General features: G+C 48.8%; 1 protein-coding gene across 1 annotated transcript in view; it reads right to left on the bottom strand.

Annotated features, from left to right (window-relative positions):
• Positions 1-25,623, bottom strand: part of LOC106561165 (inactive carboxypeptidase-like protein X2) — a 234,757-nt gene that overhangs the window by 191,220 nt on the left and 17,914 nt on the right. The window contains exon 3 of the mRNA XM_082973366.1: positions 20,643-20,752. Coding sequence (XP_082829492.1) covers positions 20,643-20,752 — 110 coding nt within the window. The remainder of the gene's footprint in view (positions 1-20,642; positions 20,753-25,623) is intronic.

Raw genomic sequence — 25,623 nt, 5'->3', positions numbered from 1 at the left:
CTGCTCTGTCTAGACTTACCTGCACTCACCTTCTCTGTCTAGGACTACCTGTACTCACCTGCTCTGTCTAGGCCTACCTGCACTCACCTGCTCTGTCTAGACCTACCTGCACTCACCTGCTCTGTCTAGGCCAACCTGCACTCACCTGCTCTGTCTAGACGTACCTGTACTCACCTGCTCTGTCTAGGACTACCTACACTCACCTGCTCTGTCTAGGCCTACCTGCACTCACCTGCTCTGTCTAGACTTACCTGCACTCACCTGCTCTGTCTAGGACTACCTGCACTCACCTGCTCTGTCTAGGCCTACCTATACTTACCTGCTCTGTCTAGACCTACCTGCACACACCTGCTCTGTCTAGACCTACCTGCACTCACCTGCTCTGTCTAGGACTACCTGCGCTAACCTGCTCTGTCTAGTCCTACCTGCACTCACCTGCTCGGTCTAGACCTACCTGCACACACCTGCTCTGTCTAGACCTACCTGCACTCACCTGCTCTGTTTAGATCTACCTGCACTCACCTGCTCTGTCTAGACGTACCTGCACTCACCTGCTCTGTCTAGACCTACCTGCACTCACCTGCTCTGTCTAGACCTACCTGCACTCACCTGCTCTGTCTAGACTTACCTGCACTCCCCTTCTCTGTCTAGGACTACCTGTACTCACCTGCTCTGTCTAGGCCTACCTGCACTCACCTGCTCTGTCTAGGCCTACCTACACTCACATGCTCTGTCTAGACCTACCTGCACTCACCTGCTCTGTCTAGACCTACCTGCATTCACCTGCTCTGTCTAGACTTACCTGCACTCACCTTCTCCGTCTAGGACTACCTGTACTCACCTGCTCTGTCTAGGCCTACCTGCACTCACCTGCTCTGTCTAGACCTACCTGCACTCACCTGCTCTGTCTAGGTCTACCTGCACTCACCTGCTCTGTCTAGGTCTACCTGCACTCGCCAGCTCTGTCTAGACCTACCTGCACTCACATACTCTGTCTAGGTCTCCCTGCACTCACCTGCTCTGTCTAGACCTACCTGCACACATCTGCTCTGTCTAGACCTACCTGCACTCACCTGGTCTGTCTAGGACTACCTGCGCTAACCTGCTCTGTCTAGACTTACCTGCACTCACCTGCTCTGTTTAGACCTACCTGCGCTCACCTGCTCTGTCTAGACCTACCTGCATTCACCTGTTCTGTCTAGACTTTCCTGCACTCACCTTCTCTGTCTAGGACTACCTGTGCTAACCTGCTCTGTCTATACCTACCAGCACTCACCTGCTCGGTCTAGACCTACCTGCACACACCTGCTCTGTCTAGACCTAACTGCACTCACCTGCTCTGTTTAGACCTACCTGCACTCACCTGTTCTGTCTAGACGTACCTGCACGCAGCTGCTCTGTGTAGCACTACCTGCACTCACCTGCTCTGTCTAGGCCTACCTGCACCCACCTGCTCTGTCTTGACCTACCTGCACTCACCTGCTCTGTCTAGGTCTACCTGCACTCACCTGCTCTGTCTAGACCTACCTGCACCCACCTGCTCTGTCCAGTCCTATCTGCGCCCACCTGCTCTGTCTAGACCTACCTGCACCCACCTGCTATGTCTAGGACCACCTGCACTCACCTGCTCTGTCTAGGTCTACCGTCACCCACCTGCTCTGCATAGACCTACCTGCACACACCTGCTCTGTCTAGACCTACCTGCATTCACCTGCTCTGTCTAGACTTACCTGCACTCACCTGCTCTGTCTAGGACTACCTGTACTCATCTGCTCTGTCTATGCCTACCTGCACTCACCTGCTCTGTCTAAACCTACCTGCACTCACCTGCTCTGTCTAGTACTACCTGCACTCACCTGCTCTGTCTGGTCTACCTGCACTCACCTGCTCTGTCTAGACCTACCTGCACTCACATGCTCTGTCTAGGTCTACCTGCACCCACCTGCTCTGCCTAGACCTACCTGCACTCACCTGCTCTTTCTAGATCTACCTGCACTCACCTGCTCTTTCTAGACCTACCTGCACTCACCTGCTCTGTCTAGTCCTACCTGCATTCACCTGCTCTGTCTAGACGTACATTCATTCACCTGCTCTGTCTAGACTTAACTGCACTCACCTTCTCTGTCTAGGACTACCTGTACTCAGCTGCTCTGTCTAGTCCTACCTGCACTCACCTGCTCTGTCTAGACCTACCTGCACTCACCTGCTCTGTCTAGGACTACCTGCACTCACATGCTCTGTCTAGGTCTACCTGCACTCACCTGCTCTGTCTAGACCTACCTGCACTCACATGCACTGTCTATGTCTACCTGCACTCACCTGCTCTGTCTAGACCTACCTGCACTCACCTGCTCTGTCTAGACCTACCTGCACTCACCTGCTCTGTCTAGGACTACCTGCGCTAACCTGCTCTGTCTAGACCTACCTGCACTCATTTGCTCTATCTATATCTACCTGCACTCACCTGCTCTGTCTAAACCTACCTGCACTCACCTGCTCTGTCTAGGACTACCTGCACTCACCTGCTCTGTCTAGGTCTACCTGCACTCACCTGCTCTGTCTAGACCTACCTGCACTCACATGCTCTGTCTAGGTCTACCTGCACTCACCTGCTCTGTCTAGACCTACCAGCACACACCTGCTCTTTCTATACCTACCAGCACTCACCTGCTCTGTCTAGGATTACCTGCGCTAACCTGCTCTGTCTAGACCTACCTGCACACACCTGCTCTGTCTAGACCTACCTGCACTCACCTGCTCTGTCTAGACCTACCTGCACTCACCTGCTCTGTCTAGACCTACCTGCACTCACCTGCTCTGTCTAGATCTACCTGCATTCACCTGCTCTGTCTAGACTTACCTGCACTCACCTGCTCTGTCTAGGACTACCTGTACTCACCTGCTCTGTCTAGGCCTACCTGCACTCACCTGCTCTGTCTAGACCTACCTGCACTCACCTGCTCTGTCTAGGACTACCTGCACTCACCTGCTCTGTCTAGTTCTACCTGCACTCACCTGCTCTGTCTAGACCTACCTGCACTCACATGCTCTGTCTAGGTCTACATGCACCCACCTGCTCTGCCTAGACCTACCTGCACTCACCTGCTCTTTCTAGACCTACCTGCACTCACCTGCTCTTTCTAGACCTACCTGCACTCACCTGCTCTGTCTAGTCCTACCTGCATTCACCTGCTCTGTCTAGACGTACATGCATTCACCTGCTCTGTCTAGACTTAACTGCACTCACCTTCTCTGTCTAGGACTACCTGTACTCAGCTGCTCTGTCTAGTCCTACCTGCACTCACCTGCTCTGTCTAGACCTACCTGCACTCACCTGCTCTGTCTAGGACTACCTGCACTCACCTGCTCTGTCTAGGTCTACCTGCACTCACCTGCTCTGTCTAGACCTACCTGCACTCACATGCTCTGTCTATGTCTACCTGCACTCACCTGCTCTGTCTAGACCTACCTGCACTCACCTGCTCTGTCTAGACCTACCTGCACTCACCTGTTCTGTCTAGACGTACCTGCACGCAGCTGCTCTGTGTAGCACTACCTGCACTCACCTGCTCTGTCTAGGCCTACCTGCACCCACCTGCTCTGTCTTGACCTACCTGCACTCACCTGCTCTGTCTAGGTCTACCTGCACTCACCTGCTCTGTCTAGACCTACCTGCACCCACCTGCTCTGTCCAGTCCTATCTGCGCCCACCTGCTCTGTCTAGACCTACCTGCACCCACCTGCTATGTCTAGGACTACCTGCACTCACCTGCTCTGTCTAGGTCTACCGTCACCCACCTGCTCTGCATAGACCTACCTGCACACACCTGCTCTGTCTAGACCTACCTGCATTCACCTGCTCTGTCTAGACTTACCTGCACTCACCTGCTCTGTCTAGGACTACCTGTACTCATCTGCTCTGTCTATGCCTACCTGCACTCACCTGCTCTGTCTAAACCTACCTGCACTCACCTGCTCTGTCTAGTACTACCTGCACTCACCTGCTCTGTCTGGTCTACCTGCACTCACCTGCTCTGTCTAGACCTACCTGCACTCACATGCTCTGTCTAGGTCTACCTGCACCCACCTGCTCTGCCTAGACCTACCTGCACTCACCTGCTCTTTCTAGATCTACCTGCACTCACCTGCTCTTTCTAGACCTACCTGCACTCACCTGCTCTGTCTAGTCCTACCTGCATTCACCTGCTCTGTCTAGACGTACATTCATTCACCTGCTCTGTCTAGACTTAACTGCACTCACCTTCTCTGTCTAGGACTACCTGTACTCAGCTGCTCTGTCTAGTCCTACCTGCACTCACCTGCTCTGTCTAGACCTACCTGCACTCACCTGCTCTGTCTAGGACTACCTGCACTCACATGCTCTGTCTAGGTCTACCTGCACTCACCTGCTCTGTCTAGACCTACCTGCACTCACATGCACTGTCTATGTCTACCTGCACTCACCTGCTCTGTCTAGACCTACCTGCACTCACCTGCTCTGTCTAGACCTACCTGCACTCACCTGCTCTGTCTAGGACTACCTGCGCTAACCTGCTCTGTCTAGACCTACCTGCACTCATTTGCTCTGTCTATATCTACCTGCACTCACCTGCTCTGTCTAAACCTACCTGCACTCACCTGCTCTGTCTAGGACTACCTGCACTCACCTGCTCTGTCTAGGTCTACCTGCACTCACCTGCTCTGTCTAGACCTACCTGCACTCACATGCTCTGTCTAGGTCTACCTGCACGCACCTGCTCTGTCTAGACCTACCAGCACACACCTGCTCTTTCTATACCTACCAGCACTCACCTGCTCTGTCTAGGATTACCTGCGCTAACCTGCTCTGTCTAGACCTACCTGCACACACCTGCTCTGTCTAGACCTACCTGCACTCACCTGCTCTGTCTAGACCTACCTGCACTCACCTGCTCTGTCTAGACCTACCTGCACTCACCTGCTCTGTCTAGATCTACCTGCATTCACCTGCTCTGTCTAGACTTACCTGCACTCACCTGCTCTGTCTAGGACTACCTGTACTCACCTGCTCTGTCTAGGCCTACCTGCACTCACCTGCTCTGTCTAGACCTACCTGCACTCACCTGCTCTGTCTAGGACTACCTGCACTCACCTGCTCTGTCTAGTTCTACCTGCACTCACCTGCTCTGTCTAGACCTACCTGCACTCACATGCTCTGTCTAGGTCTACATGCACCCACCTGCTCTGCCTAGACCTACCTGCACTCACCTGCTCTTTCTAGACCTACCTGCACTCACCTGCTCTTTCTAGACCTACCTGCACTCACCTGCTCTGTCTAGTCCTACCTGCATTCACCTGCTCTGTCTAGACGTACATGCATTCACCTGCTCTGTCTAGACTTAACTGCACTCACCTTCTCTGTCTAGGACTACCTGTACTCAGCTGCTCTGTCTAGTCCTACCTGCACTCACCTGCTCTGTCTAGACCTACCTGCACTCACCTGCTCTGTCTAGGACTACCTGCACTCACCTGCTCTGTCTAGGTCTACCTGCACTCACCTGCTCTGTCTAGACCTACCTGCACTCACATGCTCTGTCTATGTCTACCTGCACTCACCTGCTCTGTCTAGACCTACCTGCACTCACCTGCTCTGTCTAGACCTACCTGCACTCACCTGCTCTCTCTAGGACTACCTGCGCTAACCTGCTCTGTCTAGGACTACCTGCACTCACCTGCTCTGTCTAGGCCTACCTGCACTCACCTGCTCTGTCTAGGCATACATGTGCACACCTGCTCTGTCTAGGCCTACCTGCACCGACCTGCTCTGTCCAGTCCTACCTGCGCACACCTGCTCTGTCTAGACCTACCTGCACCCACCTCCTCTGTCTAGGACGACCTGCACTCACCTGCTCTGTCTAGGTCTACCTGCACCCACCTGCTCTGCCTAGACCTACCTGCACCACCTGCTCTTTCTAGACCTACATGCACTCACCTGCTCTGTCTAGACCTACCTGCACTCACCTGCTGTGTCTAGACCTACCTGCACTCACCTGCTCTGTCTAGATCTACCTGCATTCAACTGCTCTGTCTAGACTTACCTGCACTCACCTGCTCTGTCTAGGACAACCTGTTCTCACCTGCTCTGTCTAGGCCTACCTGCACCCACCTGCTCTGTCTAGACCTACCTGCACTCACCTGCTCTGTCTAGGTCTACCTGCACTCACCTGCTCTGTCTAGACCTACCTGCACCCACCTGCTCTGTCTAGGACTACCTGCACTCAACTGCTCTGTCTAGGTCTACCTGCACTCACCTGCTCTGCCTAGACCTACCTGCACCCACCTGCTATGTCTAGGACTACCGGCACTTACCTGCTCTGTCTAGGTCTTCCTGCACTCACCTGCTCTGCCTAGACCTACCTGCACCCACCTGCTATGTCTAGGACTACCTGCACTTACCTGCTCTGTCTAGGTCTTCCTGCACCCACCTGCTCTGCCTAGACCTACCTGCACTCACCTCCTCTTTGTAGACCTACCTGCACACACCTGCTCTGTCTAGATCTACCTGCATTCAACTGCTCTGTCTAGACTTACCTGCACTCACCTGCTCTGTCTAGGACAACCTGTACTCACCTGCACTGTCTAGGCCTACCTGCACTCACCTGCTCTGTCTAGACCTACCTGCACTCACCTGCTCTGTCTAGGACTACCTGCACTCACCTGCTCTGTCTAGATCTACCTGCACTCACCTGCTCTGTCTAGACCTACCTGCACTCACATGCTCTGTCTAGGTCTACCTGCACTCAACTGCTCTGTCTAGACCTACCTGCACTCACCTGCTCGGTCTAGACCTACCTGCACACACCGGCTCTGTCTAGACCTACCTGCACTCACCTGCTCTGTTTAGACCTACCTGCACTCACCTGCTCTGTCTAGACGTACCTGCACTCACCTGCTCTGTCTAGCACTACCTGCACTCACCTTCTCTGTCTAGACCTACCTGCACCCACCTGCTCTGTCTAGGACTACATGCACTCACCTGCTATGTCTAGGCCTACCTGCACTCACCTGCTCTGTCTAGGTCTACCTGCACTCACCTGCTCTGTCTAGACCTACCTGCACTCACATGCACTGTCTAGGTCTACCTGCACTCACCTGCTCTGTCAAGACCTACCTGCACTCACCTGCTCTGTCTAGACCTTCCTGCACTCACCTGCTCTGTCTAGGACTCACTGCACTCACCTTCTCTGTCTAGACCTACCTACACTCACCTGCTCTGTCTATGCCTACCTGCACTCACCTGCTCTGTCTAGACTTACCTGCACTCACCTGCTCTGTCTAGGCCTACCTGTATCACCTACTCTGTCTAGGCCTACCTGCACTCACCTGCTCTGTCTAGACCTACCTGCACCCACCTGCTCTGTCTTGGCCTACCTACACTCACCTGCTCTGTCTAGACCTACCTGCACTCACCTGCTCTGTCTAGGTCTACCTGCACTCACCTGCTCTGTCTAGACCTACCTGCTCTGTCTATGACTACCTGCACTCACCTGCTCTGTCCAGGTCTACCTGCACCCACCTGCTCTGCCTAGACCTACCTGCACTCACCTGCTCTGTCTAGGCCTACCTGCACTCACCTGCTCTGTCTAGGCCTACCTGCACTCACCTGCTCTGTCTAGACGTACGTGCACTCACCTGCTCTCTCTAGCACTACCTGCACTCACCTTCTCTGTCTAGACCTACCTGCACTCAACTGCTCTGTCTAGGACTACCTGCACTCACCTGCTCTGTCAACACCTACCTGCACTCACCTGCTCTGTCTAGACCTTCCTGCACTCACCTGCTCTGTCTAGGACTCACTGCACTCACCTGCTCTGTCTAGGACTCACTGCACTCACCTTCTCTGTCTAGACCTACCTACACTCACCTGCTCTGTCTAGGCCTACCTGCACTCACCTGCTCTGTCTAGACTTACCTGCACTCACCTGCTCTGTCTAGGCCTACCTGCACTCACCTACTCTGTCTAGGCCTACCTGCACTCACCTGCTCTGTCTAGGTCTACCTGCACTCACCTGCTCTGTCTAGACCTACCTGCTCTGTCTAGGCCTACCTACACTCACCTGCTCTGTCTAGACCTACCTGCACTCACCTGCTCTGTCTAGGTCTACCTGAACTCACCTGCTCTGTCTAGACCTAGATGCTCTGTCTAGGACTACCTGCACTCACCTGCTCTGTCCAGGTCTACCTGCACTCACCTGCTCTGCCTAGATCTACCTGCACTCACCTGCTCTGTCTAGGCCTACCTGCACTCACCTGCTCTGTCTAGGCCTACCTGCACTCACCTGCTCTGTCTAGACCTACCTGCACTCACCTGCTCTGTCTAGGCCTACCTGCACTCACCTGCTCTGTCTAGACCTACCTGCACTCACCTGCTCTGTCTAGACCTACCTGCACTCACCTGCTCTGTCTAGGCATACCTGTGCACACCTGCTCTGTCTAGGTTCCACCTGCACCCACCTCCTCTGTCCAGTCCTACCTGCGCCCACCTGCTCTGTCTAGACCTACCTGCACCCACCTGCTATGTCTAGGACTACCTGCACTCACCTGCTCTGTCTAGGTCTACCGTCACCCACCTGCTCTGCCTAGACCTACCTGCACTCACATGCTCTGTCTATGTCTACCTGCACTCACCTGCTCTGTCTAGACATACCAGCACACACCTGCTCTTTCTATACCTACCAGCACTCACCTGCTCTGTCTAGGACTACCTGTGCTAACCTGCTCTGTCTAGACCTACCTGCACACACCTGCTCTGTCTAGACCTACCTGCACTCACCTGCTCTGTTTAGACCTACCTGCACTCACCTGCTCTGTCTAGACGTACCTGCACTCACCTGCTCTGTCTAGACGTACCTGCACTCACCTGCTCTGTCTAGACCTACCTGCACTCACCTGCTCTGTCTAGACCTACCTGCACTCACCTGCTCTGTCTAGGTCTACCTGCACTCACTTGCTCTGTCTAGACCTACCTGCACCCACCTGCTCTGTCTAGGTCTACCTGCACTCACCTGCTCTGTCTAGGACTCACTGCACTCACCTTCTCTGTCTAGACCTACCTGCACTCACCTGCTCTGTCTAGGTCTACCTGCACTCACTTGCTCTGTCTAGACCTACCTGCACCCACCTGCTCTGTCTAGGTCTACCTGCACTCACCTGCTCTGTCTAGGACTCACTGCACTCACCTTCTCTGTCTAGACCTACCTGCACTCACCTGCTCTGTCTAGGTCTACCTGCACTCACCTGCTCTGTCTAGATTTACCTGCACTCACCTGCTCTGTCTAGGAATACCTGCACTCACCTGCTCTGTCTAGGCCTACCTACACTCACCTGCTCTGTCTAGACCTACCTGCACTCACCTGCTCTGTCTAGGTCTACCTGCACTCACCTGCTCTGTCTAGACCTACCTGCACCCACCTGCTCTGTCTAGGACTACCTGCACTCACCTGCTCTGTCTAGGTCTACCTGCACTCACCTGCTCTGCCTAGACCTACCTGCACCCACCTGCTATGTCTAGGACTACCTGCACTTACCTGCTCTGTCTAGGTCTTCCTGCACTCACCTGCTCTGCCTAGACCTACCTGCACCCACCTGCTATGTCTAGGACTACCTGCACTTACCTGCTCTGTCTAGGTCTTCCTGCACCCACCTGCTCTGCCTAGACCTACCTGCACTCACCTGCTCTTTGTAGACCTACCTGCACACACCTGCTCTGTCTTGACCTACCTGCACTCACCTGCTCTGTCTAGACCTACCTGCACTCACCTTCTCTGTCTAGGACTACCTGTACTCACCTGCTCTGTCTAGTCCTACCTGCACTCACCTACTCTGTCTAGACCTACCTGCACCCACCTGCTCTGTCTAGGACTACCTGCACTCAACTGCTCTGTCTAGGTCTACCTGCACTCACCTGCTCTGCCTAGACCTTCCTGCACCCACCTGCTATGTCTAGGACTACCTGCACTTACCTGCTCTGTCTAGGTCTTCCTGCACTCACCTGCTCTGCCTAGACCTACCTGCACCCACCTGCTATGTCTAGGACTACCTGCACTTACCTGCTCTGTCTAGGTCTTCCTGCACCCACCTGCTCTGCCTAGACCTACCTGCACTCACCTGCTCTTTGTAGACCTACCTGCACACACCTGCTCTGTCTAGATCTACCTGCATTCAACTGCTCTGTCTAGACTTACCTGCACTCACCTGCTCTGTCTAGGACAACCTGTACTCACCTGCTCTGTCTAGGCCTACCTGCACTCACCTGCTCTGTCTAGACCTACCTGCACTCACCTGCTCTGTCTAGGACTACCTGCACTCACCTGCTCTGTCTAGATCTACCTGCACTCACCTGCTCTGTCTAGACCTACCTGCACTCACATGCTCTGTCTAGGTCTACCTGCACTCAACTGCTCTGTCTAGACCTACCTGCACTCACCTGCTCGGTCTAGACCTACCTGCACACACCGGCTCTGTCTAGACCTACCTGCACTCACCTGCTCTGTTTAGACCTACCTGCACTCACCTGCTCTGTCTAGACGTACCTGCACTCACCTGCTCTGTCTAGCACTACCTGCACTCACCTTCTCTGTCTAGACCTACCTGCACCCACCTGCTCTGTCTAGGACTACATGCACTCACCTGCTATGTCTAGGCCTACCTGCACTCACCTGCTCTGTCTAGGTCTACCTGCACTCACCTGCTCTGTCTAGACCTACCTGCACTCACATGCACTGTCTAGGTCTACCTGCACTCACCTGCTCTGTCAAGACCTACCTGCACTCACCTGCTCTGTCTAGACCTTCCTGCACTCACCTGCTCTGTCTAGGACTCACTGCACTCACCTTCTCTGTCTAGACCTACCTACACTCACCTGCTCTGTCTATGCCTACCTGCACTCACCTGCTCTGTCTAGACTTACCTGCACTCACCTGCTCTGTCTAGGCCTACCTGTATCACCTACTCTGTCTAGGCCTACCTGCACTCACCTGCTCTGTCTAGACCTACCTGCACCCACCTGCTCTGTCTTGGCCTACCTACACTCACCTGCTCTGTCTAGACCTACCTGCACTCACCTGCTCTGTCTAGGTCTACCTGCACTCACCTGCTCTGTCTAGACCTACCTGCTCTGTCTATGACTACCTGCACTCACCTGCTCTGTCCAGGTCTACCTGCACCCACCTGCTCTGCCTAGACCTACCTGCACTCACCTGCTCTGTCTAGGCCTACCTGCACTCACCTGCTCTGTCTAGGCCTACCTGCACTCACCTGCTCTGTCTAGACGTACGTGCACTCACCTGCTCTCTCTAGCACTACCTGCACTCACCTTCTCTGTCTAGACCTACCTGCACTCAACTGCTCTGTCTAGGACTACCTGCACTCACCTGCTCTGTCAACACCTACCTGCACTCACCTGCTCTGTCTAGACCTTCCTGCACTCACCTGCTCTGTCTAGGACTCACTGCACTCACCTGCTCTGTCTAGGACTCACTGCACTCACCTTCTCTGTCTAGACCTACCTACACTCACCTGCTCTGTCTAGGCCTACCTGCACTCACCTGCTCTGTCTAGACTTACCTGCACTCACCTGCTCTGTCTAGGCCTACCTGCACTCACCTACTCTGTCTAGGCCTACCTGCACTCACCTGCTCTGTCTAGGTCTACCTGCACTCACCTGCTCTGTCTAGACCTACCTGCTCTGTCTAGGCCTACCTACACTCACCTGCTCTGTCTAGACCTACCTGCACTCACCTGCTCTGTCTAGGTCTACCTGAACTCACCTGCTCTGTCTAGACCTAGATGCTCTGTCTAGGACTACCTGCACTCACCTGCTCTGTCCAGGTCTACCTGCACTCACCTGCTCTGCCTAGATCTACCTGCACTCACCTGCTCTGTCTAGGCCTACCTGCACTCACCTGCTCTGTCTAGGCCTACCTGCACTCACCTGCTCTGTCTAGACGTACGTGCACTCACCTGCTCTCTCTAGCACTACCTGCACTCACCTTCTCTGTCTAGACCTACCTGCACTCACCTGCTCTGTCTAGGCCTACCTGCACTCACCTGCTCTGTCTAGACCTACCTGCACTCACCTGCTCTGTCTAGACCTACCTGCACTCACCTGCTCTGTCTAGGCATACCTGTGCACACCTGCTCTGTCTAGGTTCCACCTGCACCCACCTCCTCTGTCCAGTCCTACCTGCGCCCACCTGCTCTGTCTAGACCTACCTGCACCCACCTGCTATGTCTAGGACTACCTGCACTCACCTGCTCTGTCTAGGTCTACCGTCACCCACCTGCTCTGTCTAAACCTACCTGCACTCACCTGCTCTGTCTAGGACTACCTGCACTCACCTGCTCTGTCTAGGTCTACCTGCACTCACCTGCTCTGTCTAGACCTACCTGCACTCACATGCTCTGTCTATGTCTACCTGCACTCACCTGCTCTGTCTAGACCTACCAGCACACACCTGCTCTTTCTATACCTACCAGCACTCACCTGCTCTGTCTAGGACTACCTGTGCTAACCTGCTCTGTCTAGACCTACCTGCACACACCTGCTCTGTCTAGACCTACCTGCACTCACCTGCTCTGTTTAGACCTACCTGCACTCACCTGCTCTGTCTAGACGTACCTGCACTCACCTGCTCTGTCTAGACGTACCTGCACTCACCTGCTCTGTCTAGACCTACCTGCACTCACCTGCTCTGTCTAGACCTACCTGCACTCACCTGCTCTGTCTAGGTCTACCTGCACTCACTTGCTCTGTCTAGACCTACCTGCACCCACCTGCTCTGTCTAGGTCTACCTGCACTCACCTGCTCTGTCTAGGACTCACTGCACTCACCTTCTCTGTCTAGACCTACCTGCACTCACCTGCTCTGTCTAGGTCTACCTGCACTCACTTGCTCTGTCTAGACCTACCTGCACCCACCTGCTCTGTCTAGGTCTACCTGCACTCACCTGCTCTGTCTAGGACTCACTGCACTCACCTTCTCTGTCTAGACCTACCTGCACTCACCTGCTCTGTCTAGGTCTACCTGCACTCACCTGCTCTGTCTAGATTTACCTGCACTCACCTGCTCTGTCTAGGAATACCTGCACTCACCTGCTCTGTCTAGGCCTACCTACACTCACCTGCTCTGTCTAGACCTACCTGCACTCACCTGCTCTGTCTAGGTCTACCTGCACTCACCTGCTCTGTCTAGACCTACCTGCACCCACCTGCTCTGTCTAGGACTACCTGCACTCACCTGCTCTGCCTAGACCTACCTGCACCCACCTGCTATGTCTAGGACTACCTGCACTTACCTGCTCTGTCTAGGTCTTCCTGCACTCACCTGCTCTGCCTAGACCTACCTGCACCCACCTGCTATGTCTAGGACTACCTGCACTTACCTGCTCTGTCTAGGTCTTCCTGCACCCACCTGCTCTGCCTAGACCTACCTGCACTCACCTGCTCTTTGTAGACCTACCTGCACACACCTGCTCTGTCTTGACCTACCTGCACTCACCTGCTCTGTCTAGACCTACCTGCACTCACCTTCTCTGTCTAGGACTACCTGTACTCACCTGCTCTGTCTAGTCCTACCTGCACTCACCTACTCTGTCTAGACCTACCTGCACTCACCTGCTCTGTCTAGGACTACCTGCACTCACCTGCTCTGTGTAGGTCTACCTGCACTCACCTGCTCTGTCTAGATCTAGACCTACCTGCACTCACATGCTCTGTCTAGGTCTACCTGCACTCACCTGCTCTGTCTAGACCTACCTGCACTCACCTGCTCTGTCTAGGACTACCTGCGCTAACCTGCTCTGTCTAGACCTACCTCCACTCACCTGCTCGGTCTCGACCTACCTGCACTCACCTGCTCTATTTAGACGTACCAGCACTCACCTGCTCTGTCTAGCACTACCTGCACTCACCTTCTCTTTCTAGACCTACCTGCACTCACCTGCTCTCTCTAGGCATACCTGTGCACACCTGCTCTGTCTAGGCCGACCTGCACCCACCTGCTCTGTCCAGTCCTACCTGCACTCACCTGCTCTGTCTAGGAATACCTGCACTCACCTGCTCTGTCTAGGCCTACCTACACTCACCTGCTCTGTCTAGACCTACCTGCACTCACCTGCTCTGTCTAGGTCTACCTGCACTCACCTGCTCTGTCTAGACCTACCTGCACCCACCTGCTCTGTCTAGGACTACCTGCACTCACCTGCTCTGTCTAGGTCTACCTGCACTCACCTGCTCTTCCTAGACCTACCTGCACCCACCTGCTATGTCTAGGACTACCTGCACTTACCTGCTCTGTCTAGGTCTTCCTGCACTCACCTGCTCTGCCTAGACCTACCTGCACCCACCTGCTATGTCTAGGACTACCTGCACTTACCTGCTCTGTCTAGGTCTTCCTGCCCCCACCTGCTCTGCCTAGATCTACCTGCACTCACCTGCTCTTTGTAGACCTACCTGCACACACCTGCTCTGTCTTGACCTACCTGCACTCACCTGCTCTGTCTAGACCTACCTGCACTCACCTTCTCTGTCTAGGACTACCTGTACTCACCTGCTCTGTCTAGTCCTACCTGCACTCACCTACTCTGTCTAGACCTACCTGCACTCACCTGCTCTGTCTAGGACTACCTGCACTCACCTGCTCTGTGTAGGTCTACCTGCACTCACCTGCTCTGTCTAGATCTAGACCTACCTGCACTCACATGCTCTGTCTAGGTCTACCTGCACTCACCTGCTCTGTCTAGACCTACCTGCACACACCTGCTCTGTCTAGACCTACCTGCACTCACCTGCTCTGTCTAGGACTACCTGCGCTAACCTGCTCTGTCTAGACCTACCTCCACTCACCTGCTCGGTCTCGACCTACCTGCACTCACCTGCTCTATTTAGACGTACCAGCACTCACCTGCTCTGTCTAGCACTACCTGCACTCACCTTCTCTTTCTAGACCTACCTGCACTCACCTGCTCTCTCTAGGCATACCTGTGCACACCTGCTCTGTCTAGGCCGACCTGCACCCACCTGCTCTGTCCAGTCCTACCTGCACCCACCTGCTCTGTCTAGGCCTACCTGCGCTTCATTTTGGGTCAGTCACAGTGGTCAGGTATTCTGCCACTGTGTACTCTCTGTTTAGGGCCAAATAGCATTCAGGTTTACTCAGTTTTGTTGTAAATTCTTTCCAATGTGTCAAGTAATTATCTTTTTGTTTTCTCATGATTTGGTTGGATCTAATTGTGTTTCTGTCCTGGGGTTCTGTTGGGTCTGTTTGTGTTTGTGAATAGAGCCCCAGGACCAGCTTGCTTAGGGGACTCTTCTCCAGGTTCATCTCTCTGTAGGTGATGGCTTTGTTATGGAAGGTTTGTGAATCGCTTCCTTTTAGGTGGTTGTAGAATATAACATCTCTTTTCTGGATTTTGATAATTAACGGGTATCGGCCTAATTCTGCTCTGCATGCGTTATTTGGTGTTTTACGCTGTACACAGAGAATATTTTTGCAGAATTCTGCATGCAGAGTCTCAATTTGGTTTTTGTCCCATTTTGTGAATTCTTGGTTGGTGAGCGGACCCCAGACCTCACAACCATGAAGGGCAATGGATTCTATAACTGATTCAAGTATTTTTAGCCAGATCCTTATTGGTATGTCGCATTTTATGTTCCTTTTGATGGCATAGAAGACCCTTCATGCCTTGTCTCTCAGATCGTTCACAGCTTTGTGGAAGTTACCTGTGGCGCTGATGTTTAGGCTGAGGTATGTATCGTTTTTTTTGTGTGCTCTAGGGCAACGGTGTCTAGATAGAATCTGTATTTGTGGTCCTGGCAACTCAACCTTTTTGGAACACCATTATTTTTTGTCTTACTGAGATTTACTGTCAGGGCCCAGGTCTGACAGAATCTGTGCAGAAGATCTAGGTGCTGCTGTAGGTCCTCCTTGGTTGGTGACCAAGCACCAGAGCATCACCATCTTAAATAAGCATGCCCCATTCAAAAAATGTAGAACCAGGAACAGATATAGTCATTGGTTCACTCCAGACCTGACTGCCCTTGATCAGCACAAAAACATCCTGTGGCGTATTGCAATAGCATCGAATAGCCCCCGCGATATACAACTTTTCAGGGAAGTTAGGAACCAATATACACAGGCAGTCCTTCTCTCTCTCTCTCTCTCTCTCTCTCTCTCTCTCTCTCTCTCTCTCTCTCTCTCTCTCTCTCTCTCTCTCTCTCTCTCCCCCCTTCTCTCTCTCTCTCTCTCTCTCTCCTCTCTCTTTCTTTCTTTCTTTCTTTCTCTCTCTCTCTCTCCTTCTCTCTCTCTCCTTCTCTCTTTCTCTCTTTCTCTCTCTCCCTCTCTCTCCTTCTCTCTCTCTCCTTCTCTCTTTCTCTCTCTCTCTCTCCTTTCTCTCTCTCTCTCTTTCTCTCTCTTTCTCTCTCTTTCTCTCTCTCTCTCTCTCCATCTCTCTCTTTAATTTCAATTTAGGGGGCTTTATTGGCATGGGAAACATATGTTAACATTGCCAAAGCAAGTGAAATTGATAATAAACAAAAGTGAAATAAAAAATGAACAGTAAACATTACACTCACACAAGTTCCAAATGAATATACATTTAAAATGTCATATTATGTCTATATACAGTGTTGTGAAGGTATGCAAATAGTACAAAAGTACAAAAGGGAAAATAAATAAACATAAATATGGGTTGTATTTACAATGGTGTTTGTTCTTCACTGGTTGTGATTTTCTCGTGGCAACAGGTCATAAATCTTGCTGGTGTGATGGCACACTTTCTCTCTCTCTGTCTCTCTCTCTCTTCTCCAGATTGGAGACATTACCTTACACAATCCCTAATGCAACACAATACGTTACCACACAGCTATAAACACACGATAACAAAGGGTTTGTTTGTCTGGAAGTGTATGTGTGTGTGTGTGGAAGTCATTATGGGTGTACTCCAGTTTCTGATCACAGGACAATACACAGCCCAGATGATGATGAGGCAAACGGAACCGTACTCCTCTTCATATCCTGACAGGAAATACCTCTTCTCCCAGACACCAGTTCACTTTAGGTTAGTGCGGTCTGGAATCCTTGGGAACGTCTCCTACCCTTAACACTAACCCTTACCTTAACCATTACTTAATCGTTTAAATGTTCAACTTAAGTGGGGTGATGTCAGAGTTTTGGATGTTCAAAAGATCCCATTTAGACTTTTCTGTCCACTTTATGAGGTTTGGGGATAATAACTGTAATAATGGACCCCAACTTTAATGGCAGCCATATAATAATGGACACCCAGTTTAATGGCAGCCATCAAGGCGGTGACCCGATCCTGTAGGTTCATGCTCTACAACATTCGCAGAGTACGACCCTGCCTCACACAGGAAGCGGCGCAGGTCCTAATCCAGGCACTTGTCATCTCCCGTCTGGATTACTGCAACTCGCTGTTGGCTGGGCTCCCTGCCTGTGCCATTAAACCCCTACAACTCATCCAGAACGCCGCAGCCCGTCTGGTGTTCAACCTTCCCAAGTTCTCTCACGTCACCCCGCTCCTCCGCTCTCTCCACTGGCTTCCTGTTGAAGCTCGCATCCGCTACAAGACCATGGTGCTTGCCTACGGAGCTGTGAAGGGAACGCCACCTCCGTACCTTCAGGCTCTGATCAGGCCCTACACCCAAACAAGGGCACTGCGTTCATCCACCTCTGGCCTGCTCGCTTCCCTAGCTCTGAGGAAGCACAGTTCCCGCTCAGCCCAGTCAAAACTGTTCGCTGCTCTGGCACCCCAATGGTGGACAAGCTCCCTCACGACGCCAGGACAGCGGAGTCAATCACCACCTTCCGGAGACACCTGAAACCCCACCTCTTTAAGGAATACCTAGGATAGGATAAAGTAATCCTTCTAACCCCCCCCCCCCCCTTAAAAGATTTAGATGCACTATTGTAAAGTGGTTGTTCCACTGGATATCATAAGGTGAATCCACCAATTTGTAAGTCGCTCTGGATAAGAGCGTCTGCTAAATGACTTAAATGTAATGTAAATGTAAAATAATAATGGAACCCCAGTTTAATGGCAGCCATATAATAATGGAACCCCAGTTTAATGGCAGCCATATAATAATGGAACCCCAGTTTAACCTGTTAGGGCTAGGGGGCAGTATTGACACGGCTGGATAAAAAACATACCCGATTTAATCTGGTTACCACTCCTACCCAGTAACTAGAATATGCATATACTTATTACATATGGATAGAAAACACCCTAAAGTTTCTAAAACTGTTTGAATGGTGTCTGTGAGTATAACAGAACTCAAATGGCAGGTCAAAACCTGAGAGATTCCTTTACAGGAAGTGGCCTGTCTGACCATTTCTTGAACTTCTTTTCCATCTCTATCTTTTACTAAGGATCTCTGCTCTAACGTGACACTTCCTACGTCGTCCATAGGCGCTCAGAGTCCGGGAAAAAACAGAATGTCGTCATCCCAGCCCCAGGCTGAAACACATTATCGCCTTTCTCAAGTGGCCGATCAAGGGACTCTGGGCTTAGGCGCGTGACCCGACCGCCCCCGCCTTTGTGATTTTTCCTCTGTTTGCCGAAAAGGAGATTCCCGGTCGGAATATTATCGCTTTTCTAAGAGAAAAATGGCATAAAAATTGATTTTAAACAGCGGTTGACATGCTTCGAAGTACGGTAATGGAATATTTAGAATTTTTTTGTCACGAATTGCGCCATGCGCGCGACCCTTCTTTACCATTTCGGATAGTGTCTGGAACGCACGAACAAAACGCCGCTATTCGGATATAACGATGGATTATTTTGGACCAAACCAACATTTGTTATTGAAGTAGCAGTCCTGGGAGTGCATTCTGACGAAGACAACAAAAGGTAATCAAACTTTTATAATAGTAAATATGATTATGGTGAGTGCTAAACTTGCCGGGTGTCTAAATAGCGAGCCCGTGATGCCTGGGCTATGTACTTAGAATATTGCAAAATGTGCTTTCACCAAAAAGCTATTTTAAAATCGGACATATCGAGTGCATAGAGGAGGTCTGTATCTATAATTCTTAAAATAATTGTTATGCTTTTTGTGAACGTTTATCGTGAGTAATTTAGTAAAATGTTAGCGAATTCCCCGGAAGTTTGCGGGGGGTATGCTAGTTCTGAACGTCACATGCTAATGTAAAAAGCTGGTTTTTGATATAAATATGAACTTGATTGAACAAAACATGCATGTATTGTATAACATAATGTCCTAGGGTTGTCATCTGATGAAGATCATCAAAGGTGAGTGCTGCATTTAGCTGTCTTCTGGGTTTTGGTGACATTATATGCTAGCTTGAAAAATGGGTGTCTGATTATTTCTGGCTTGGTACTCTGCTGACATAATATAATGTTTTGCTTTCGTTGTAAAGCTTTTTTGAAATCGGACAGTGTGGTTAGATTAACGAGAGTCTTGTCTTTAAATAGCTGTAAAATAGTCATATGTTTGAGAAATTGAAGTAATAGGATTTTTAAGGTTTTGAAAATCGCGCCACAGGCTTCAAGTGGCTGTTACGTAGGTGGGACGAATTCGTCCCGCCTAGCCCATAGAGGTTAATGGCAGCCATATAATAATGGAACCCCAGTTTAATGGCAGCCATATAATAATGGACCCCCAGTTTAATGGCAGCCATATAATAATGGACCCCCAGTTTAATTAATAATGGACCCCCAGCCATTTTTCTCGTAGAAAAGCGATAATATTCCGACAGGGAATCTCCTTTTCGGCAAACAGAGGAAAAAATCACAAAGGCGGGGGCGGTCGGGTCACGCGCATAAGCCCAGAGTCCCTTGATCGGCCACTTGAGAAAGGCGATAATGTGTTTCAGCCTGGGGCTGGAATGACGACATTCTGTTTTTTCCCGGGCTCTGAGAGCCTATGGAAGACGTGGGAAGTGTCACGTTAGAGCAGAGATCCTTAGTAAAAGATAGAGATGGAAAAGAAGTTCAAGAAATGGTCAGACAGGCCACTTCCTGTAAAGGAATCTCTCAGGTTTTGACCTGCCATTTGAGTTCTGTTATACTCACAGACACCATTCAAACAGTTTTAGAAACTTTAGGGTGTTTTCTATCCATGTGTAATAAGTATATGCATATTCTAGTTACTGGGTAGGAGTGGTAACCAGATTAAATCGGGTATGTTTTTATCCAGCCGTGTCAATACTGCCCCCTAGCCCTAACAGGTTAAGCATTCCAGGTGAAGCTGGTTGAGAGAATGCCAAGAGTGTGCAAAGCTGTCATCAAGGCAAAGAGTGTCTACTTTGAATAATCTCAAATATAAAATATAGTTTGATTTGTTTAACACTTTTTTGGTTACTACATGACTCCATATGTGTTATTTCATAGTTTTGACGTTTTCACTATTATTCTACAATGTAGAAAATAGTAAAAATAAAGAGAAAACCCTTGAATGAGTAAGTGTTGTAAAACTTTTGAAAGGTAGTCTACATCCATATGTGATCTCTGTGGGATTTGAACCAACCATCATGCTCTTAAAAACTGAGCCATACAGTTCAACTAACCTCAACTATTTACAAACTTCTCCCTCCTTGACACGTCTCTATTCCTGACCTTACCTGTATGTTGAGTCGTCCTCTGTGTGCTCCCAGCCCGTAGCGTCTCATCGTGGAGGCATGGAGCTGAAAGTCATCAATCTTCAGGGTCTCCAGTCCCATGGGAGGGCATTCTGAAGGAACAAAACCACATGGTTAGTACTGTGAAGGAACTAAACCACATGTTTAGTACTGTGAAGGAACAAAACCACATGGTTAGTACTGTGAAGGAACTAAACCACATAGTTAGTACTGTGAAGGAACTAAACCACATAGTTAGTACTGTGAAGGAACTAAACCACATAGTTAGTACTGTGAAGGAACTAAACCACATAGTTAGTACTGTGAAGGAACTAAACCACATGGTTAGTACTGTGAAGGAACTAAACCACATGGATAGAACTGTGAAGGAACTAAACCACATGGATAGTACTGTGAAGGAACTAAACCACATGGATAGTACTGTGAAGGAACTAAACCACATGGTTAGTACTGTGAAGGAACTAAACCACATGGATAGTACTGTGAAGGAACTAAACCACGTGGATAGTACTGTGAAGGAACTAAACCACATGGTTAGTACTGTGAAGGAACTAAACCACATGGTTAGTACTGTGAATGAACTAAACCATATGGTTAGTACTGTGAAGGAACTAAACCACATGGTTAGAACTCTGGTCTACAGTCCAATGGAAGGGCATTCTGATTGGTTAGTACTGTGGAACCATTATCAGGGCTGACCAATAAAAAGAGTTGGAAGATGAGACTGCTAAGATGCTGGAATGAGAGCCACACCAATCAACACACACCCACACACACACACCCACACACCACACACACACACACACACACACACACACACACACACACACACACACACACACACACACACACACACACACACACACACACACACACACACACACACGACTGCGTGGCAAAACACGACTCCATCATCAAGTTTGTTGACAACCCGACAGTGGTAAGCCTGATCAGAGACAACAATGAGACAGCCTACAGGGAGGAGGTCAGAGACCTGGCAGTGTGTTGTCTGGACAACAATCTCTCCCTCAACGTCAGCAAGACCAAGGAGCTGATGGTGGACTACAGGAAACAGGGGGGTGCACGGCCCCATCCACATTGACGTGGCTGCAGTGGAGAGGGTCAACAGCTCCAAGTTCCTTGGCGTGCACATCAGTGAGGACCTGACAGGGACACATCACAGCGACTGAAGAAATTTGGCACAGCCCCTCAGATCCACAAGAACGTCTATAGATGCACCATTGAGAGCATTTTGTCTGGCTGCATCACCGCCTGGTACGGCAACTGCACCGGCCTCAACCACAAGAGGGTGGTGCGGACGGCCCAGTACATCACTGGGAGTGAGCTCCCTGCCCCACAGGACATTTACACCAGGCGTCTCAGGAAGGCCCGGACGATCGTCAAGGACTCCAGTCACCCGAGCTACGAACTGTTCACTCCGTTACCATCTGGCAGACGATATCGGAGTGTCGGGCCTCGGACCAGTAGGCTCCGAGACAGCTTCTACCAGCAGGCCATTAGACTGCTGAACAGATAACCCCAGCTGTCTACCGGCTCAGACCTGCTGTTCATATGCACCTTAGAGACGATTCCCATTGACTCTCCACACAGACACACACACACAAGCACACAGTCTTCGCTGCTATGTGTGTGTGTGTGTGTGTGTGTGTGTGTGTGTGTGTGTGTGTGTGTGTGTGTGTGTGTGTGTGTGTGTGTGTGTGTGTGTGTGTGTGCGTGCGTGCGTGCGTGCGTGCGTGCGTGCGTGCGTGCGTGTGTGTGTGTGTGCAGTATATACTATTTATTAAACTGCCCTACCAAGACACTGCTCTACCAAGACACTGCTCTACCAAGTTACTGCCCTACCAAGACACTGCTCTGCCAAGACACTGCCCTGCCAAGTTACTGCCCTACCAAGACACTGCTCTACCAAGACACTGCTCTGCCAAGACACTGCTCTACCAAGACACTGCTCTACCAAGTTACTGCCCTACCAAGTTACTGCCCTACCAAGACACTGCCCTACCAAGACACTGCCCTACTAAGACACTGCTCTACCAAGACACTGCCCTACCAAGACACTGCTCTACCAAGACACTGTCCTACCAAGACACTGCCCTACCAAGACACTGCTCTACCAAGACACTGCTCTACCAAGTTACTGCCCTACCAAGTTACCGCCCTACCAAGACACTGCTCTACCAAGACACTGCCCTACCAAGACACTGCCCTACCAAGACACTGCTTTACCAAGACACTGCTCTACCAAGACACTGCCTACTAAGACACTGCCCTACCAAGTTACTACCCTACCAAGTTACTGCCCTACCAAGACACTGCCCTGCCAAGACACTGCTCTACCAAGACACTGCCCTACCAAGACACAGCCCTACCAAGACACTGCTCTGCCAAGACACTGCTCTGCCAAGACACTGCTCTACAAAGACACTGCCCTACCAAGTTACTGCCCTACCAAGACACTGCTCTGCCAAGACACTGCTCTGCCAAGACACTGCTCTACAAAGACACTGCTCTACCAAGACACTGCTCTGCCAAGACACTGCTCTACCAAGTTACTGCTCTACCAAGAGACTGCCTTACCAATACACTTGACATAATACATTCACAATGCATACTATATATCATATTGTCTACATATTCAAAATATTTTATATATTTTATATATTCTATACAGTATATTCTACAGATTCTATATATTCTACAGATTCTACAGATTCTATATATTCTACATATTCTACACATTCTATATATTTTACAGATTCTACATATACTACAGATTCTATATATTCTACAGATTCTATATATTCTACAGATTCTATACATTCTACAGATTCTATATATTCTATACATTCTATATATTCTATACATTCTACAGATTCTATATATTCTAAATATTCTACATATTCTATACACTCTACAGATTCTAAATATTCTACATTTTCAACATATTCTATAGATTCTACATATTCTATAGATTCTACACATTCTATAGATTCTACACATTTTAAAGATTCTACATATTTTATGGATTCTATATATCCTATAGATTGTACATATTGTACAGATTCTACAGATTCTATATATTCTACATATTCAATAGATTCTACATATTCTGTGGATTCTACATGTTCTATAGATTCTAAATATTCTAAAGATTCTACACATGTTTTATAGATTCTACATATTCTAAAGATTCTACATATTTTATAGACTACATATCTATGGATTCTACATATTCTATATATTGTTAATATTGTACATATTCTATATATTCTACATATATTATATATTCTAAATATTCTACATATTCTATATATTGTTAATATTGTACATATTCTATATATTCTACATTTACGATATATTATATATATTCTAAATATTCTACATATTCTATATATTGTTAATATTGTACATATTCTTTATATTCTACATAGTCGACATATTCTATAGATTCTACATGTTCTACATATTTTATAGATTCTACAATTCTACATATTCTACATTCTATAGATTCTACATATTCCACATATTCTATATCTTTTACAGATTCTAAATATTCTATGTATTCTACATATTCTATGTATTCTACATATTCTACATATTCTAAATATTCTATGTATTCTACATATTCTATATATTCTACATATTCTATAGATTCTACAAATTCTACATATTCTAAATATTCTGTATATTCTACATATTCTATGGGTTCTACATATTCTTTAGATTATACATATTCTAAAGATCCTACACATTCTATAGATTCAACATTTTCTAAATATTCTAAAGATTCTACATATGTTTTATAGATTCTACATATTCTATGGATTCTACATATTCTAAATATTCTACATTTTCTATATATTTTTTTATATTGCACATATTCTACATATTGTAAATATTGTACATATTCTATATATTCTACATATTATATATATTCCAGATATTCTACAAATTGTAAATATTGTACATATGTTATTTATTGTACATATTCTATATATTGTACATATTCTAAATAATCTACATATTCTACAGATCCTACATATTCTACAGATTCTACATATTCTACATATTCTACAGATTCTACATTTCTAAATACTCTATATTTCTACATATTATATATATTCCAGATATTCTACAAATTGTAAATATTGTACATATTTTATTTATTCCACATATTCTATATATTGTACATATTCTAAATAATCTACATATTCTATTTCTAAATATTCTATATATTCTACATATTCTACAGATTCTACATTTTCTAAATATTCTATATATTCTACATATTCTACAGATTCTATATATTCTACAGATTCTATAGATTCCACATATTCCACCACAAGCAACCAGTTATTACTATGCATACTACTTTTTTACTACTTACTTGAAATATTTAGGATTTGACGTTTGATTATTATTGATATTTGTACTGCACTGTTGAGGAAAGCTTGCCAGTAAGCATTTCACTGCACTATTAATACCTGCTGTAACCTGTGTATGTGACTAATAAACTTTGATTTGATTTGGCAAACACACACTGAGCAAAACACATGAGAAACACTGATGTGACAGGGTCGTAAGTTCACCTGTGGTCAAAACACCTTCACAAATAACCAGACAAGACATGTTGTCAAGGTCTAGGAAATCAAAACAATAAGGTCTAGCAAGTGTCTTGACTGACATTTTCAACCTCTCCCTGTCCGAGTCTGTAATACCAACATGCTTTAAGCAGACCACCATAGTCCCTGTGCCCAAGAACACTAAGGTAACCTGCCTAAATGACTACCGACCTGTTGCACTCACGTCTGTAGCCATGAAGAGCTTTGAAAGGCTGGTCATGGCTCACATCAACACCATCATCCCAAAAACCCTAGGCCCACTCCAATTTGTATACTGCCCCAACAGATCCACTGATGATGCGATCTCTATTGCACTCCAC

This window comes from Salmo salar, chromosome 01 (assembly GCF_965601325.2).
Source record: "Salmo salar chromosome 01, fSalSal1, whole genome shotgun sequence".
NCBI lineage: Eukaryota > Metazoa > Chordata > Actinopteri > Salmoniformes > Salmonidae > Salmo > Salmo salar.
The sequence above is the reverse complement of the archived record's forward strand: the minus strand, read 5'-3'. Positions and strand labels throughout refer to the sequence as shown.